General features: G+C 35.5%; 2 protein-coding genes across 2 annotated transcripts in view; both read left to right on the forward strand.

Annotated features, from left to right (window-relative positions):
- Positions 1-683: 683 nt before the first annotated feature.
- On the forward strand, positions 684-8,329 carry rab30 (RAB30, member RAS oncogene family). The gene is made up of 5 exons (XM_015391402.1): positions 684-836; positions 3,094-3,192; positions 3,278-3,361; positions 3,448-3,631; positions 7,006-8,329. The coding sequence occupies exons 2-5, from the start codon at positions 3,100-3,102 to the stop codon at positions 7,254-7,256; spliced, it is 612 nt and encodes a 203-aa protein (XP_015246888.1). The 5' UTR covers positions 684-836; positions 3,094-3,099; the 3' UTR covers positions 7,257-8,329.
- A 4,170-nt stretch (positions 8,330-12,499) lies between these two features.
- Positions 12,500-17,610, forward strand: part of prcp (prolylcarboxypeptidase) — a 19,068-nt gene continuing 13,957 nt past the window's right edge. The window contains exon 1 of the mRNA XM_015391380.1: positions 12,500-12,975. Within this exon, the coding sequence (XP_015246866.1) occupies positions 12,727-12,975 (249 nt within the window). The 5' untranslated portion in view covers positions 12,500-12,726. The remainder of the gene's footprint in view (positions 12,976-17,610) is intronic.

Here is a 17,610-nt window from a genome sequence, read left to right on the forward strand (position 1 = left end):
CCCTGAATCCTTGATAATACAAAGTAATTACATTAAAATAATAAACATCTTTAAAAGATTGAAGGGTTACACATCCACTCCTTAAATTATTTCTTATAAAAATAAATTCAAGCTAGACCAAATTTCAGTTATGATTGCTTTAAATGAATTAACAATGTTCGATTAAGTATTTTTGGTATATTAGATTCACATATATATGTTTTTATAGATATATATATATTTTTTTTACCTCTCTAAATTATGAATATTATTGGTATCAAAACCAGAATACATTCTGAATATTAAAAAAAAAATCTTGTGCGGGAAAACTTGCTTCCTTTGTCTGTTCCAAAGCCTCTCAGCTTTGTTTATTGGCGGAGTACGTGCCACCCACAATATGGCGGACGCGTTCGCGTACCGTTTTACGGGTTTCCTAGCAACAAAGACCAAAAGCCAAAAAACCCCAACATTCGCTTAAATACTAGCCACTGATAACTATTAAAACAGTATGCTTTTGTGATAAGGTAAAACATAAACGTATAGAATGTTTTACACTATATAACGTAAATAGTTTATTAAACACAGTGGAGTTGAACTTGGTTGATTAGCAGTCCGAGAGTGGATGTAAAGCTAATGACATCATTGAGTGAAATCCCCTCTCCTCCTCCTCCTACTCCTCTTCCTCCTCCTCCCTCCTTGATCAGAAAGGCTGCTGCTGTTGCTACTGAGCTGCCTTGGACACAGCCTTCAGCCGGGGGAATTATGCCCTGCCCAGCAGCGGCTGCTTTGCCTATTTGAAGACCCGAACCTATGCATACCAAGTAGTTCTAAGTCCGGGGATATCCCCGTGTTGATTGGTGAGTGGAAATAGTTGTAATTTAAAAAAATATCTTATTATTTTGTGCATTGATGCGCTGCTAGGCTGTGATTTTTCTCCTCTGTAACTGCAAATAGCTGCCAAAATGGCTAGAATGGCACAGTAGCTTTGCTAGTATTAGCAACTGCTGCTAGCTTCGCTCTATTAGGTATCAACTCAGCCTGCAGATTAATCATCTTTGATAAGGATTATAACGTTAAATGAGATTAAACACGCACTGCAGGTCACGGGGCTTGGATATGGAGGTGGTGAAAGAAAAATAAACTCCACGACACGATGATGTTTATATTAGATGAACGCATGGGCTATTAATGAATGTAAAATGTAAACTAGGATGTAACAGTGTGAGCAAGCAACAGTGTGTCTGCTTTAAATGCATCTGTTAATGGTTTTAGATTGCATGCAGGATATTTTACTGTCACTGTTAAATGCTCATAACTGCATGCCACACCTTTTTAGATCTGATCAAACGTTTGGTCAAAACGTTTTTTTTTTTTTTTTTATAAATCGTTTTAATACATAGAATTTATACAAGATAAATAAAATGTAATAAAAAAACAAACAATTTATATAAAAAATAAATAAAAAACAAACCGCAACAAATAATCATGTCTCCCCAAGTCACAGGTCTAGTCCTATAGGAAACACCAGGAATATTTGATCTTTAAAACTCAAAGTTGAACAAATATGATAATCAGGGTGGAAACAATTAATCGTTATAATCAAATATTTAAATAATCATCAACTAATTTAGTAATGGAATAATCTCCTAAAACACGCCTTTAGCTGACAGAGTAACCCACCTTAAGCAGCAATTATACCAAAATAAATAAAAAATATGTTAACAGTTTGCATGCAAGATAAAAAAAACAACCTTTTTAATCTGTCAATATGCCCTATCCAGAACTCATCAAGTGGAAAAGTTTTTGTCTCACCTGGTTTAATTCTATAAAAAGTCCTCTTTAAGGAGCCTTTTGCTATCTGATTATTAATTGATTAATCGAAAAAATAATCAACAGATTAATCGATTTGCAAAAAAAAATTGCAGCCGTAATGATGATTATGAAAGAGATCAGAAAGATGAGATTTCAGCTCATTGAATTATTTGAAAATCACCAACAAAATAAGAAAAGAAGAGAATTAAATACAGGGGTAATACTGGAGATAGACATAGTTTTTTTTTTTTTTTTTTTCATGCAGATGAAGACAACAATTTTTATCTCAATCTAATTAATCCCTGTTATGTACTGCCAATTTTCCTTTTTTTTTTTTTTTTTGGGGAGGGCCTTTTTTTTTTTTTTTTTGGGGAGGGCCAGTTATTGAACCTGATATTGCTGTCTCTTTCTCCATTTATTAAATATTTTGAAAGTCTCAAAGAAAAATAACAAATCACAGCAAACATAGTTGATACAGATAGCAAATGATCTCAAGGCATGGCTGCTGAATGCACAAAAGAATTTGCGCATGCATGGCAGAATCAGCAACTAGAGAGTAAAAAAAAAAAAGCCAATATCAGCCAAAAATATCGTCCAGCTGATGTACCAGTCCAACTCTAGCTAATATGCCTACTCTGTCTCGTCCCTATTATTAGGTAGGCAGCAGGAGAAGATGGAGACTGGTCAATCCAACTATTACAGGACTTATAGGGGGGTAGTGAAAAAAACGAAAGCATAAATCCCACTTTCAGTTGCATTATGATAAAGAAAGCTTGTGAATAGAGTAGAAGATTCTTTATCATCAACCAGTGGTGAAATTCAGTTGCATCAACAGCAAGTAGAGGTTTGCAACAGAAGAAAAAAAGGCTGCACAGTTTTAAAAAACATAGCATGCTCAGATTAAATAAAATGTGTAGCTGAGTAGGAGGACTTGAGAGAGTACAAAATGTGCTTGTTGTGTCTTAAAAACAGCAACAGTCTAATTACATAAAATAGAGGGGAAAAAAGAACCTGCAAATAAAGGCAGTGATGTAAACATCTTATTGAGGTAAAATGCTAATTAGCCTCAAATGTTGCCAACTAATCAGAACTGCATTGACCTGTCTGTCAAAATTGAAATTCTCGCATATAGTCAGATGTTTCCTTATTTGCCACGGTGTATCACCTAAAGTCCTATTAAAGCGCAAGGAACTTTGTTGTTGTAATAGCAGAAAATGTTAAGAATCATGATTACATATGAAAGCCACTTTATTCACCAACATTTTATAACTTCGTCTTCTGAATTCTATGATTTCTCTATAGGTTATTATGAGCATGGAAGATTATGACTACCTGTTCAAAATAGTTCTCATAGGAAATGCTGGAGTTGGAAAGACATGTCTTGTCCGGCGCTTTACTCAGGTTTGTATATAACCATGGTTTTTGTAGATCTTATCAAAAACATGTCTGGGAATGTTTTCAATCTAAATATGTACTCAAATTATAGGGGCTTTTCCCACCTGGACAAGGGGCTACTATTGGAGTGGATTTCATGATTAAAACAGTGGAAATCAATGGGGAGAAGGTCAAGGTAAACACAAGCTACAAAAAGAACGCTCACATAAAGATTTCTTTAAAGCTGGCCAGTGATTCTGTGTCGTTTGCTCTGTTTCACAGTTGCAGATATGGGATACCGCTGGACAGGAGAGATTTCGCTCCATTACTCAGAGTTACTACCGTAGTGCCAATGCCCTCATTCTTACTTATGACATTACTTGTGAGGACTCCTTCAGGTGCCTTCCAGAGTGGCTGAAGGAGATTGAACAGTATGCCAACAACCAAGTGGTGACTATATTAGTCGGTAAGAAAGTCCTGCTTTCTGCTTTATAAATAAGATATGTTGTATCGTCTGCAGTGCACCAAATATTTGAAGGGCCCCTGTAAAAAAAATGACCTCAAATTTCCATTTAATAATTTATTACTGACTACACAAACTATTCGTAACCTTACTTCAACTTTTTAAAAAAAATGTATTAGCTGAATGTAGAACCCCATATTATTTTATTTTGGCTGTAAAGTCCTTATGGTTTAGATTAGTCTTGTCAAATTCTGACAAATTTGGGAACTATAATCTTATCCAAATAACTGAGCAACCTCCTACTAAATATAATTTCAGTGGATGTTGAGTGGTTATTTGGGTTGTCAACATAATCAATATCTCTGTTATGTAATATTAATATTCAGTGCCCACACTGTTATTTAATCATCAACCTTTCAGACTGCCATATGTTTTCTGTGTCTGGCTGTGTGTTAGAAAAAAACAAATGAAAGCTTGGATCGAGCTCAAATCATGGTCAAACTCTGCACAAATATGGAATAAATTCACAACAAACTCTACTCAAAATAGAAGAATGTATTAATAAAAATAATTTAACTAAATGTCAAACATATTTCAGTAAAAAAATATATAAACTTTACCAAACTAGTGAAACTCAACTAAGCCACTACGTACACAAAACGAAAGGAACTACAACTGGTTGAAAACTAAAATCAATAAATTGATGTAATATCACAGTTTGGTATGGATTTTATATTTGACAGTTTGGAATGTAGTCAAATTAGCTTTTAACTAATTTAGAGCAATAGGAATGTGTTCAAACAAATTCATGATGCAAATACAAGAGTTAAATACGAATTTATTTGGTAAAATAGTGTTTTTAAAAACAATTTGTTTAATCAGAAATAATAACCAGTAACTTTTTCTTTAATGGATTCATAACCTTCTATGATTGTTCCTGTCAAAATAGTTAAGGTAAAAACCTCCTAGCTTCTTTAACTAGGTTAGCTAATAGCTAGCAGACATAAGAGAACTCATTTAAAGTTTGCTCTTTGGTCATATTTTGGCAATCATATGCATTGAGTACATGAAAAAACACAGAAACATTATTTTTAGTGTTTATTCCAGTAGTGAAATACATTTATTTTAGCTTTATAACCAACTGTTAGCATCGGGTACCATGGAGTCACCATTAGCTTCTTGTTAGTTTGTTAGCTTGCTTTAGACAACGGTAAATGCATGAAATGATCTAAAGTCCAAATTATTTTATCGCTCTTAATGCTATTTTAAGGCTTTCCCTAACTTTGCCAGCCCTGTAACCTCTGTTGAAAAGGTGGAGAGTTTCCAAAGTTCATGAAAGCTTAGCATGTCAGCGGGTCAGCCCCTCCGCTCCGTGCAGCTTCACCACACCGTAATAATGCTGCTGGGTGTTTTAAAGTGTGCAAACATGTTCATGAAAATCAAAAATAAAAGCAAAAAAAAAGAAAAAGAAAAAGCAAACCCTTTTATTAACAAGACAAAAGAAAAGAATTTGGTTTGGAGAAACATTCCCTATAATGCAGATTAACAAGAAAAACAAACAAAATGCAGAGTGACACTACATGCTAAGCTAATGCCGCAGGGCTGTTGTTTTAAAGCAATGTAAAAAGGGGAGTAAAGCTCTGGTTTCTACAGCAGTGAACCTTCCAGACAATAGCCAATGCTACCTGTCTATGGAAACAAACAGCCCAAAGTTTGGGTTCTATTGGTCACCTTACTAGGAGCACTGCAGCAGGAATCAACTTAGGAAAGTATTAAACAGCTGACAGCCAAGTCAGATAATAAACAGAGAACCATCAACACAAACTAGCACACTAAATGGCTCTCCTTCGTTCAGTTGTAAATCTATGGCTACGTTCACACCACAGCCTGAAGTGACCTAAATACGATTTTTTTTTTAGCCCATATGCGACCTGGATCTGATCTTTTCATGACAGTCTGAACAACACAGATCCGATTTTTTTCCAATGCGACCCAGGCCGCTTAGCTATGTGCTCCTGAATTCGATACGAATCTGATCTTTTCATATGCGACCTGTGTCTAAACGACCAGGTCGCATCCATCCGACCTGAACACCATTAATACACGACAGTTGTCACTCTTCTGCATCTTGCTACGCAGAAACGGCAAGAACAACAATAGTGGACGATAATGCGGAGAGTAGTATTTATGTTTAACCATCTTGGAAAGATAAGAGTTTTTAATTTTGGGAAAGATCCCTAGATGTTCTCCAGCACTACCATCCATGCTTACTTCCATAAACACAGAGCATGCTTGCTTGTGACGTCATTGCGTCCTCTACTGCGCATGCGGGACACTTAGGTTGTATGAATGCATTTCACACAGGAGATCACATACAAGTCGCATATATTTTGAGATGTGAACGGCAATGCAAAAAAATCGGATTTAACAAAAACATTGGAATGGAGCAACAAGGCCTGCAGTGGGAACGTAGCCTATTTGAGGCTAATTTGGTTTAAAAATGACAGGTAGTAATACATGGTCTACTGTTTACTAAAGGTGTATATTTATTTAAAATACATACATTTTAAAATAGGTTAACTGACGTTTATGGAGGGCCAAAACTGACAAAAAAAATACAATGAAAGGAGTAACCCTACCCTAACCCTAACCCTACCTACCCTAATTGCAGTGGTGCATGCAACCAATTTATGGAAATCTTAGTCCTGGCCCATGTACCTTTGCCTGGATACTTTTAAAAATAAAGGTCACTAGTTCCTATTATGTATTCCAACAAATAAATAAATAAATACCAATTAATAAAAAAAGAATTAAAGAGAACTTTATGTAAATATGCTCTTTTTAAAATATTCAATGCATTTATCATGTTTTATGATTCAGTTGATCTAAATATTTTTTTCTATATGTATTTCCAGAATATCCAGAATATAAATTCAGGCATTGACTCAAATTCAGGCAACATTGAAGTAATCTATTTGCTTTTATTTTTATTTCTCTTAGTTTTGATCTTACAGAGCCTTCTGTGTTTTGCCCTTATTATAAAAAAAATGAAGTTAGATTTATCATGGTGCTAATAATATATATTATCTCTTGACCAGAAATAACCTTTGTCCTGAAAGAACTATATATTTTACATTAGTAATCGGTGCTGAATATTGTCTTTGTCTTGGTGATTTCTAGGAAATGTAATTTCTCAGAAGAGCGACTATTTTTCTAGAATAAAGCCCTCCCACTCAGTCTTCATCCCCCACTCACAAGCACACACACACACACCTCAATGCTCATCTTTTCATTACACACAGCCCTGATAGGGTGCTGCTCACATTAACATTTAGGCTGGATGATTTTTGTATTTATTTTCTGCTCATTCTCTTTAGGTAATAAAATAGATCTGGTAGACAAGAGAGAGGTTCTCAGGCAGCGGGCTGAAGACTTCGCTCAGGCGCAGAGCATGCTGTATCTGGAGACATCGGCCAAAGAGTCCGACAACGTCGAGAAACTCTTCCTCGACCTGGCGTGCGAACTCATTCGAGAAGCCAAGCAGAACAAGCTCGACAACAATGACACTGCCCCGATGCCCGGCGAGGGTAAAACCATCAGTTATTTGAACTGCTGCAGTCTCAATTAAAGGAAGCTCAGCTGCCTGGCCTCAGTAACTCGGTAGCCACTGACTGTAGAGCGTAGATGGCTGAGCCCCAATGCCTCCGTCCTACTAAGATGGCATAAAGCCAATGCTTAGTTTGGTCATGTTTTTTTCCCCATGCCTTTTATAAGCATTACAAAGGAGCTACTTAGTTTTATTTTTTAAAGTGCTATCATAAGAATCCTACTGAGCCCCTAAATGGACAATGAAGAGAGAGAGAAAAAACAAACAAACAAAACATTCTTGTGTGTACCAGTTATAGTTCTCGTGCACATCAAATACTTTCTCATGTCAGACGGACCTCTTCTTTTTTTAACTGTAATCCATTTTACAGACATTTTGTGAACATCCATCTATATCTGTTCTGTGGACAAGTCTTTTGCTGTTGCGTTTGAATAAATGTCACAACGTTATAAAGGTTTAATGTATCCTTTGTGCCGAAATAGACCATAGGACTTGAATTTTTAAGTGACGTTCAGACAAAACACAATGGTGACGTCTTGCAAGCAATGCAGCAATGTCTTTGTATGGTAGCCCAAACTGAAAATATAGCCTAATTAGTTCATGTTCATCCACTTTAATGAACACGGTCGTCAGAAACACTCATGCAATCATTCAAGAAAGTATCTGGTGCGCACGAGAAACTAACTGGTGCGCACAGGAAAGTATCTGATGTGCACTTTTTTTTTCTCTCCCTCTCTCTTCAGTGTCCCTTCAGTAGAAAACTCACTGAATCAGGATGAACAAGTGCATGTCAAAAAGTTACAATATATTCAAAAAAGTTCATTAATCCTACCAAATCAGTTAAAAAAGGGAAACTTACAAGTTACATAGACTGAGATAGGTTGCACACAGAGTAATGTTTTGTTTCTGCATATTGTCATTTTCTTGGGTCAACTTTCACTATAATTACCCCATGGATTCTGAGTGAGGTTACAGTAGGGTAGGCCTGTTTGCTTCCCAATCAAGCATGGTGACACCAAGGTCATTTAAATGGGTATTGGTGCTTTTTTTTTATCTATACAGGTTTCAAGTTTTATTGGAAAATGAAATTTGCATCTCAAACCTTGACAGAAGGAATAATCTTAAAATGCAAAGAGAAGAACAACACCAGGAGAGAAAGCAAAAAAAGAAACTTGGGTTATATTCTTCTCTGTTCTTCTTCCCTCACAGTCTGAAATCCTGACTTCCACTTTTCCTTCCACCAAAACTTCCATTGATATGGTTGAAAAGCTCACTTTGTGAACCAGCTTCTTCAGTGGTTTCTTTTGGTCCCTTACCCTAATTCTGAAAATTGACTGCTTGATAACTGAGTTTTTGGTCTTTTCAATGAATAACATGGAGATGCTAATCATGATATTTCCATATAAAAAAAAAAAAAACTAAAAATTTTTACAAGTAGCTTTTAGTTTTCTAGATAACAGATTTTTTTTTTTTATTCTTGCCTTTTAGTGATAATTAAAACTGAGAATTTAAGCTTGAAATATAACCCCCCATGTCTAAAGAATCTATGTAACTTCTGAGTTTCACTTTTTAAACTTAATTATAGTAGCAATTATTGTACTTTTTATCATATTCTGATTTCTTGAAATGCACTCATGTTGGACTGATTATTCCTGTAATAAAAGCAGGGCTTCATTTTATCCTTATACTGGTGAAATAGCTAGACTTTCCTGCTCGGACATTGGGACCTGTTTTTCAGTATCAGTATTCACCAGCAGTATTATGAAGGCAAAAATCTCTGCCAGGTATGTTGCTATTGTTACAAATCAGCTGATAAGTTTTCTGGTCATTTGAGGTTATAACTAACATGTTTACATACACTTCATTTTGGAGATCACTAGAGTTGATCATGTGGCAAAAAAAAGAATCTTTAAAAAATGTAACGTAAAATCTGTTGCACCTTTTATCGTCCCTCACATCCTCTCCTGCTCTGAGAATCACATTGAATGATAGCTTTGTCATTCGAATATGTTTTGCACCTGTCATTACAAACTGTGAAGCATTTGTTTTTCCCATTTTTGACTTTTTATTGCTGCTAGAACAGGTTTTTATGTCATAAAAAGCAAAAACATATAAAACAAAGTATTGTGTGTTGCTATTAATATATTTTTTTTAGTATATTGGCAGTTTTAGTGATTGCAGATTCAGTTTAAAGCAGTTGGAAAGCCTTTTATCTGTGAAACTTTTAAGTAGAAAATATACTTTATGACTGTCAGCTGTTTTTTTTTCCATTAACATACAGAATATTCCTGCATATGTCGGTGCTGGTCATGAAATAGTTTGAAGAGGTATGTCCATGTAGCTTTATATAACTTGTATTCATATTATGCTTTCTGTGAATTTCTTTCGTTGTTCAGCATGGTAGTGTCTAAATTAATCTCTCATTATTTCGCCCTAACTGCAGGCTGCTGTGTTGCACAATGCCATATACTGCACACTTTTAGGTTCTTTTTTTTAATTGTAACATTAGTGTTTCCTTGTACAGATTTATTACTGTAGTGCATCCCAGGATTTTTTTTTCATGATTTTGTACTTTAATTTTATTTTTCAGTTGCTAGAAGTGCCAGAATTTTGTTGTTCTTTGTACTTAAGGTTTGAAAGGAGATCCTGGAAGTTAATTCTTTGCGACTTCACGTCAATTTTAATGAGATTTACAACTGAAAGGCTTTTTGAATTGATGTGCTTTTTTTCTTTTGAGTATAGAAATAATCCCTTAAATACTGTGTATAACATTAAACAGCTACACTAATTATTGTATGTTTGCTGTATGTTATTTTGCTATTAATGAGGCTAGATTTTCTTATAATTAAAAGAAAATAATAATTTTCCTGTTTCCCTTTTACAATTTTTTTTTGTCAAAACGTGAAGAAAAATGAAAGATGCAGCCACTGCAAATCTTGCCAGAACTAATCAAATATAGAACACATATGGGACAAAAAAAGTTCTATCCATCCATCAATCTTGCACTTATCCGGGGTCGGGTCCCAGGGGTAGCAGCTTCAGTAGGGAGCCCAGCCGAGGGAGGACTTGGCCCAAGTTGCTGGTTGTCCTAGTTCTCCCTCTGGGTCTCCTGCCGGTGGGACGTGTCCGGAACATCTCACCATGGAAGCATCCAGGAGGCATCCTAACCAGATGCCCTAGACATCTCAACAGGTTCCTCTCCAAGTTGAGGAGCAGCAGCTCTACTCTGAGACTCCGGATGACTGAGCTCCTGACCCTATCTCTAAGGGAGAGCCCAGACAAACTACGGAGAAAACCCATTTCAGTCGCTTGTATCCGGGATCTCGTTTTGTCATGACCCAAAGATCAGGACAGGAATGACCATAGATGAGGGTAGGAATGCTTCACAGCAGACGCATCAATCCGCCTGTCGATCTCCCCCTCCATCTTCCCTTCATTCGTGAACAAGACCATCTGATACTCAGCTGAAGCTGGCTCTAGGGACTTCGAATTTAACAAGCAAAATATTATCTCACAATCAGTTAATCTATTTGTTTTTCCTCACCTTTACCCCAATCTGCTCTATTTATTTGTGCAGACATCTGTATGTCCATCAAGCCATTCATCTTTCCACCTGTATTTCTGTCCATCTGTCTAACCATGCATCAATCTGTTTCATCATACCGTCTTACCTGCTTGTCTGCTTGCTGCATTATTTCTTACGTCTGCAGAAACTGTAAAAACAAAAAACTTTAACCCTCTCAAAACTTCAGCTCTGGATTGTAAGTTCTTGCGGTTTGTTCAGATCACATGGGCAAAGCTTTTCCTACATGGTGTGTCCAAAAAGTGTGATCAGTCAGAAATTTTAAGTATCCCAAGTTTAAACATTGCAAGTCTTATAAATACTCTAGTAGGAATGAGTGCTTCCCTGGAATATCTTTTTCTGGGTAAAGTGGGTACAGTAGAACATTATTCTGTTTTTTTTTTTTTTTTTTTTTTTTTTTGCAGAATACTCAAAAGTCTGTTGAATAAACTTAAGTTTTATTTTTTTCCTGCTTTATAAATTTGATAAAAGATCTCGGCTACATGTAATCTGGAAAAGTTTGGAACTTAAACATGAAAAACGTATCAGACTAAGTTATTTAGCATTGTACGGTATGGGCAGCTTTAGTACTTGAGTCAACATTCAAAATTCAGATAAACCTCAAACTCCCATCAACCATTGCGTTAGAGACGACCAGTGTCAGCGTCTTCTGTTTGAAGGCGCATCAGCCATCTTGTGAGTGGCATTTTGTAAGCCCCAATCAAAGCTTTCTTCAGTGTTTGGAAACTTTGTTCTCCAAGGAAAAAGAATAATACTTTTTTTACTCTCACCTATTTTGAATAAACCGTTTTAATATATCTTTGAACCAAACTATGTTAAAGCAACCAATGGGTAATGCAAACTGTATGCATACATATGCTAAAATCTAATCTTATTTGTCTCCAAAATTTCTTGAATTCATTCAAATAATATGTACAATGAACGTTTTTCAAAAATATCATTCTACAGGGCGAAGATAAAACTAAAAATTACTCAGTGTTAAAAGCAAAAATATAACTAAAGTTAGCATAAAAGAAAATATAAATAATAAAAGATAATTTTATTATAGTTATATAGTCAAAACTAAACAGTATTTAGTACTTCAGTCATTTTACATTTGCATATCAAATATATTATTTATACTATTAAGGCCTTCTTTCTTTCTTTTTTCCTTCCTTTCTTTGTTTTCTCTAGGCCCTATTCCCCTTCCCAGCTTCTTTTCCTCAAGCCAGACATAATGACTCATTTTACATAATAATGATAATAATGATGAGGATGATGACAATGTCATTAATCATCATCATGAAAACTATAATGTTTAGCCTATTAGCTAAAAAAAAATATGGAATTGACATGAACTGATAAAGAAGTCTGGTAAAAAAAAAAAAAGTACATTTGTTAATACTCATTCCTTCATGAATCATATTATATGAAACAGAGAAACATCAAAGCAGGCCAAGAGCACAGCTTTTACCTATTGGAATATTATTTCTTAAAGTGTTTTTTATGCCTCCCAAAAACAAAACAAAAATAAATAAAACAAGCACCCCAAAATTTGTACACTTTGAGAATGTTTGTGTACAACTAGCGACTATATATTGTTGGGAAATAATGTAAAAACAAAACCATAAATAAATGCCCCTCACAAGATGGCGGCTGCGTTGACGTACGTCACTGACGCTCAAGCGGCGTTCAGCTACAAACCAGCCATCTGCTTTGTTTACCTCCCTAGCTGCTTGCCTTACAGAGATAAATCAAAAGTTTGGAACATTTTCCAAGTCTTTTACATCTAATATTCGCTCTGTAGAGGCGGGTTTCAGAATCTGCTCTCAAACTAAATCCAAGTTGACAAGCTAAATGGCAACACCTCCCTGGACCTGCTGACAGAGCGAATCTCACTTCCTCTCCTCTCCAGGGCGAGTAGACTTAATGCAACTGCAGCAGACATCATGCGGTGATCATCTGCAGAAGTACAGCACAGCGAGGGTTTTACACTGGAGCTGCATGATGGCTGGAGGCAGGAGTTTGGACACAATCGCTGCTACCTGTGTCATAACTTTGTGTTTGACTTGTTTGCACGTGACCTCATTAAAGTCACAACTTTTCACCAGACTTGGAGGGCAGCGCAGCACCACGGAGCCCCCAATCAGCTATAAAACATTATACTTCGCTCAAAAGGTGAGAGAAAGAAAAAACAACCATTTTTTTTTTATTATTTTTTTATTTCTTTGATATATGCAACCTTATTCATTAAGTTCTTAATTTGCTTCCGCCTTTATTATTTCTTTCACTTCCCCATTACTGCATGATTCACACCTTTGGTAGTCAAAGAAAAACAAAAATGTTACCTGTATTTTTAATAAGTGTTGCGTGTAATTGAACTTGAGCATCCAGTGTAGTTATCATTTTAAAATTAGTATTATATATTGTTTGTGGTAAGCAACATTAAACATAAATCAATGTGCTATTAAATGTCATGTATTATTGTTAATAATCAATATAATTGGCCCTAGAATGGATCTTTGAGGTAGTCCACGTGCTTTTTTTATTGCTTGGATAAGTTAAGTCTATATTGGTACTTCCAGTATACTTGGAGAAATATCCAAGGACCTCACACTATGCAGTGCAAAAATGGATTATACTGTGTATTAATTAAGCTTTCTATTAAGTCTTAAAAATTATTGAAATGGATTGTAACCTGTACATGTTATTCATAAAAGAGTCCAGATTAAATCCCAAAAAGTACATACATTACCACTTTTTTAGGTTTAAAAAGCAAAAAGAAGGTATAATATAAAGAATCAATCATTAATGTCCAGATTTAACTAGTCTAAGCATTATATATTGATTGACTGATTGACTTTATTGATCTCACAATGGAGAAATTGACTTGTTATATCAGCTCAAATAGTCAAAGAAGAAGAATGTGCCAAAGGAAGAAAAAGCTGCATGGGATGTATACAGTATATACAGCGTATCCATTTTTAAAAAATAGGATCATATAGATGGATATTTATATAAATAGCTATTGTACGGGTTGTCAAATATAGAGAAACAGGTTTTTGCACAGGGGATCAAATGGTACATTGCACATTATACATTGCACAAGTTATTGCAATTGTAGTGTCGTGATGTAGAGTCTGGTTGTAGCAGGGATGAATGACCTGTGGTAGCGCTCCTTTTTGCAAACAGGGTGTAAAAGTCTTTTACTAAAGAAGCTGCTCAGCTCCTCTACAGACTGGTGCTGAGGTTGGAAGTTGTTGTCCATGATGGATGTAAGCTTGGACAGCAATCTTAGTCTAAAGGGAAAAAGGGGTTTGCTAGTTTTACTTAATTTCCAGAACAGAAGATAAAATCTAGTTAGGAATACCAACAAAGTTTACATTTTCTGAAATGGAAAATGTGTTATAGCCCTGATTCTATCTGTGCAGCGTTTCTATCTTTTATGGATTTATTCATTACTTGGTTTTATTGTCCACAGTTTCCTAAGAGGAAAAAAAAAAAAAAAAAGACCACTTGCTCTTTATAAAATGCCCACTTTACCTGAAACCTAAAGAGGTTCATGTTGTGTGTCTACAAACAATGGGTGTTTCCATCTGACTTCCTGTAGTGAAGGGAAAGCCATCACAATTGGCTCTGTTCCTGCCAGCAGAACCGGAATCCTCCTACCTGGCTTTCTGCCTAAAGAGGTCTCCAGGGCCCAGTGAAAATAAAACGATTTACTCCTCTGGGTGGTTTGAAAGATCTTCATTCAGCCTGCACGTTTTCTTTGTATCGTTACTTCGTAGAGATTCGGATTACATGTCGGATTATGTGCAGTGGTACACGGCCCATCTTGTTGTAGTCAAAACAAGAAGCATCTGGGTGCAGTGCAAATGTACATCATGCCTCATCTTCAGAGACAACGGTACTAAAAAGAGATGAAAAAAAGAATTTACATTTTTTTTCACAATTTGCCAATAGTTTTCAATTTGTAATTTATATTTTAATCCTTTGTTGATCATGTGTGTTGTTATATTGGCTATTATCAATATAAAAACACACACGATCAATCACTATGAGATTCTATAGGCCTGATAGTGATGGCTCAAAGATACTGCAAATTATCTCATTTGTTATTTACAAAACTCTTCTCTTCTTTTGTTTTTGAACCCCTGTAAATTAAGCAGTTAATTATTAAAGAAATGTAAATGATTTTTTTATTTAAAAAAAAACAAGAACAGCTCTTTCAACCCTAACATTTGAAAGAGAATAAGCTCTGACTTACTGTTATGTTAGATTGCTAAATCATTTATTAATTTGTTGTAACTATCAAGGAGCTTAGAGTCGCCTTTCTGTTGTGATTAATTATTAAATGTTTTGATCAGCATCAGAGGTGGGATGACATTGGGGGTGGAGTGCTTTGACACTAATTTGCCTAATAATTCAAAGCAGATATCCAGTAATCAGAGTCTGCATACTAAAGTGTCTCCTGCAAGATACTGTTAGGGCTAGTGCATAAATATTTCCACCTTAGACACCAATCTCGGGATTCGTTTTCAACAAATTGTTAAACTGTGATTTTAAAAATATTGCAAATAGTTAATCCAGCATGGCAAATGGAATTGGACTATTCAAAAGAAAGAAAAAAAAACAATTTCCTGTTATATCATGAGTCTCACTTCTGCTTCTCTAAAATGTGCTGCAAAAATAAGCAGCCAATATGAATCTAAAACATAAATTGATCTTTTTTAGAAGCTTCTTTACATCCGTTTCCTCTGACTGTATTTTTGAATACCTGATTGATATTGAAAATAGCTAAATTTGAATCCCTTTCCCCCAGTAATGACTGCCACTCTTAAAAGTGGTGTCAGCGTTTTCAATGATGGTGGTCATTTCCATAATCAACTGATCTCAGTCATGAGTAAATTTCTCTGTACATCTAGTTTATGTACTTATAGTACACTTGTATAGTTCTGATTTCTGAACGAAAAAGTATCTAAAAATGAGTATCATGCTTTTGTTTGTACATGACACCATTGTTTTAGACATTTTAGTCCTTATTTGCCATCAGGAAACGGAGACGTCTGTGTTGCTATGCAAACTGATGAAACCAGGGAAATAATGTGCCTTCTGGTAGTAAAGGACAGTTATGATAAAGCCTCTGCTCTCAACAATGTTTTGATGTGTAGACAATGCTCCACACCTGTTCCTGCCCACAGCATCCTGTCCAATCAACCGTGCTGACAAGAAGATAAAGACCATTTCCTCCCTTTTAACGACCCCCCCTTCCCACCCTTATTGTCTCGTCTCATGTAAGCTCTCGTTTGCCAATCGGTGAGAATTGTACGCTCCTTAAAGAAACGTTAAAAAAATAAAACCGTTGTGAATTACTTTGCAATACCTATATTAGCTCTTCTGTTATCTGAAATTTAATAACTTCTCCCCAAACCCTTTCTAATTTCACCCAACTTAATTAATAAAGCACCAAAAAAAAAAAAGCAGGCCAAGGTGCTGTATGGGTTAGAAGCAAATAGACACAAACTAAATGAAATAAAAATGATGAAACTATCTTAAAACAGACACCACGCTGTGTATTAAGAGTTTCCACAAAAAGGGGGGGGGGGGGGGCTTTTAAAGAAGATTTAAAAACCATCAGGGATGTCGCCTGTTTTCCACACGTTGTAGTCCAGGCCGTTGTGAAGGCAGCGCCAAACGGTTCAGCGTTGTCATCAGGAAATCCTTTTGACTCCAGTCTGTCTCTAGACAATGAATGGAAGTGTCCTTTAGCATCCTACAACTAAACTGCTGCAACTGGTCTGATTATTGGACTCTGTGTGCTTAAAAACCAAATGTAGGTTCAGGACATTTTCTGCAAGTTAAGGCTTTTTTTCCTTTATTTCCTAACAGAAGTGTATTTTTTTTTTTTTTGCTTGAGTAACAAAGATAAATATGAATATGAGGAGGAAGGGAATGTACTCTAAAAGCCCTAAATTATATCCATTGCTCCTGGACCCTTTAAATAATGGAGAGTTCACCTCTTCTTTCTACAAAGACTCAGTTGTTCTGGGAAGGCTGAAGAGTTTAGACATTAGTTGAAAAGCAGCATAATGAAGACCAGCAGACACAGCAGACAGAACAACTGTCAGCAAATCTAAACTTTATGGAATAATGACATTGTGGAGAAGTTTGTCATAAGCTATGGAGGGACACATCAAACATGAAAGAACATACTCAGATAGGATTAGACCAAAACTGGACTTACTGGCCTACAAACAAAAAAAACCCCATTGGTTATAAACTAAGATTACCATGAACATAGCATCCCTCAGATAACAGAAGTTTGAGAAGGGTCTAGGAATTATGTGTGTGTTCATGTTCTTAAATAAACTGCCGAATTTAACATGGAATGGTTCAAGTCAAAACCCATTCATGTGTTATAATTACCCAATTAAAGTCTAGACCTTAATCTGATTAAAAAGGCAAGACTTAAGGGATGATAATCCTTAATACTGTCTGTCCAATCAGACTGAGCCTGAGCTATTTGCCAAAGAATTATTTCATTCTCTACATGTGAAAAGCAGGCAAAGACAAACCCCAAAGAAATTGGATATTAAACTGTACGTATAATTTTGAAAACTTTAATTCATATTTATTTAACAGTTGTGCTTTAATTTTTGATTGTGTATCATATGAAAAATTAATATATTAAAGACATGTCTAAGAACAATACCATTCCAAAGCAGAGTGTAAGGTACGGAAGAGGATAAGAGCCACTGAAAAAAAAAGTTAACTGATTTTTTTTTTTTTATTTCAGTTTAATATGGGAAAAAA

Source organism: Cyprinodon variegatus, unplaced genomic scaffold (genome assembly GCF_000732505.1).
Source record: "Cyprinodon variegatus isolate N-32 unplaced genomic scaffold, C_variegatus-1.0 Scaffold539, whole genome shotgun sequence".
Classification (NCBI taxonomy): domain Eukaryota; kingdom Metazoa; phylum Chordata; class Actinopteri; order Cyprinodontiformes; family Cyprinodontidae; genus Cyprinodon; species Cyprinodon variegatus.

Bases quoted from the DNA above. Each gene is read 5' to 3' on its own strand.
- rab30 (XM_015391402.1), top strand. From the start codon at position 3,100: ATGAGCATGGAAGATTATGACTACCTGTTCAAAATAGTTCTCATAGGA. The intron at 3,362-3,447 runs GTAAACACAAGC...TCTGTTTCACAG, and splicing joins TCAATGGGGAGAAGGTCAAG to TTGCAGATATGGGATACCGC. The intron at 3,632-7,005 runs GTAAGAAAGTCC...CATTCTCTTTAG, and splicing joins AGTGGTGACTATATTAGTCG to GTAATAAAATAGATCTGGTA.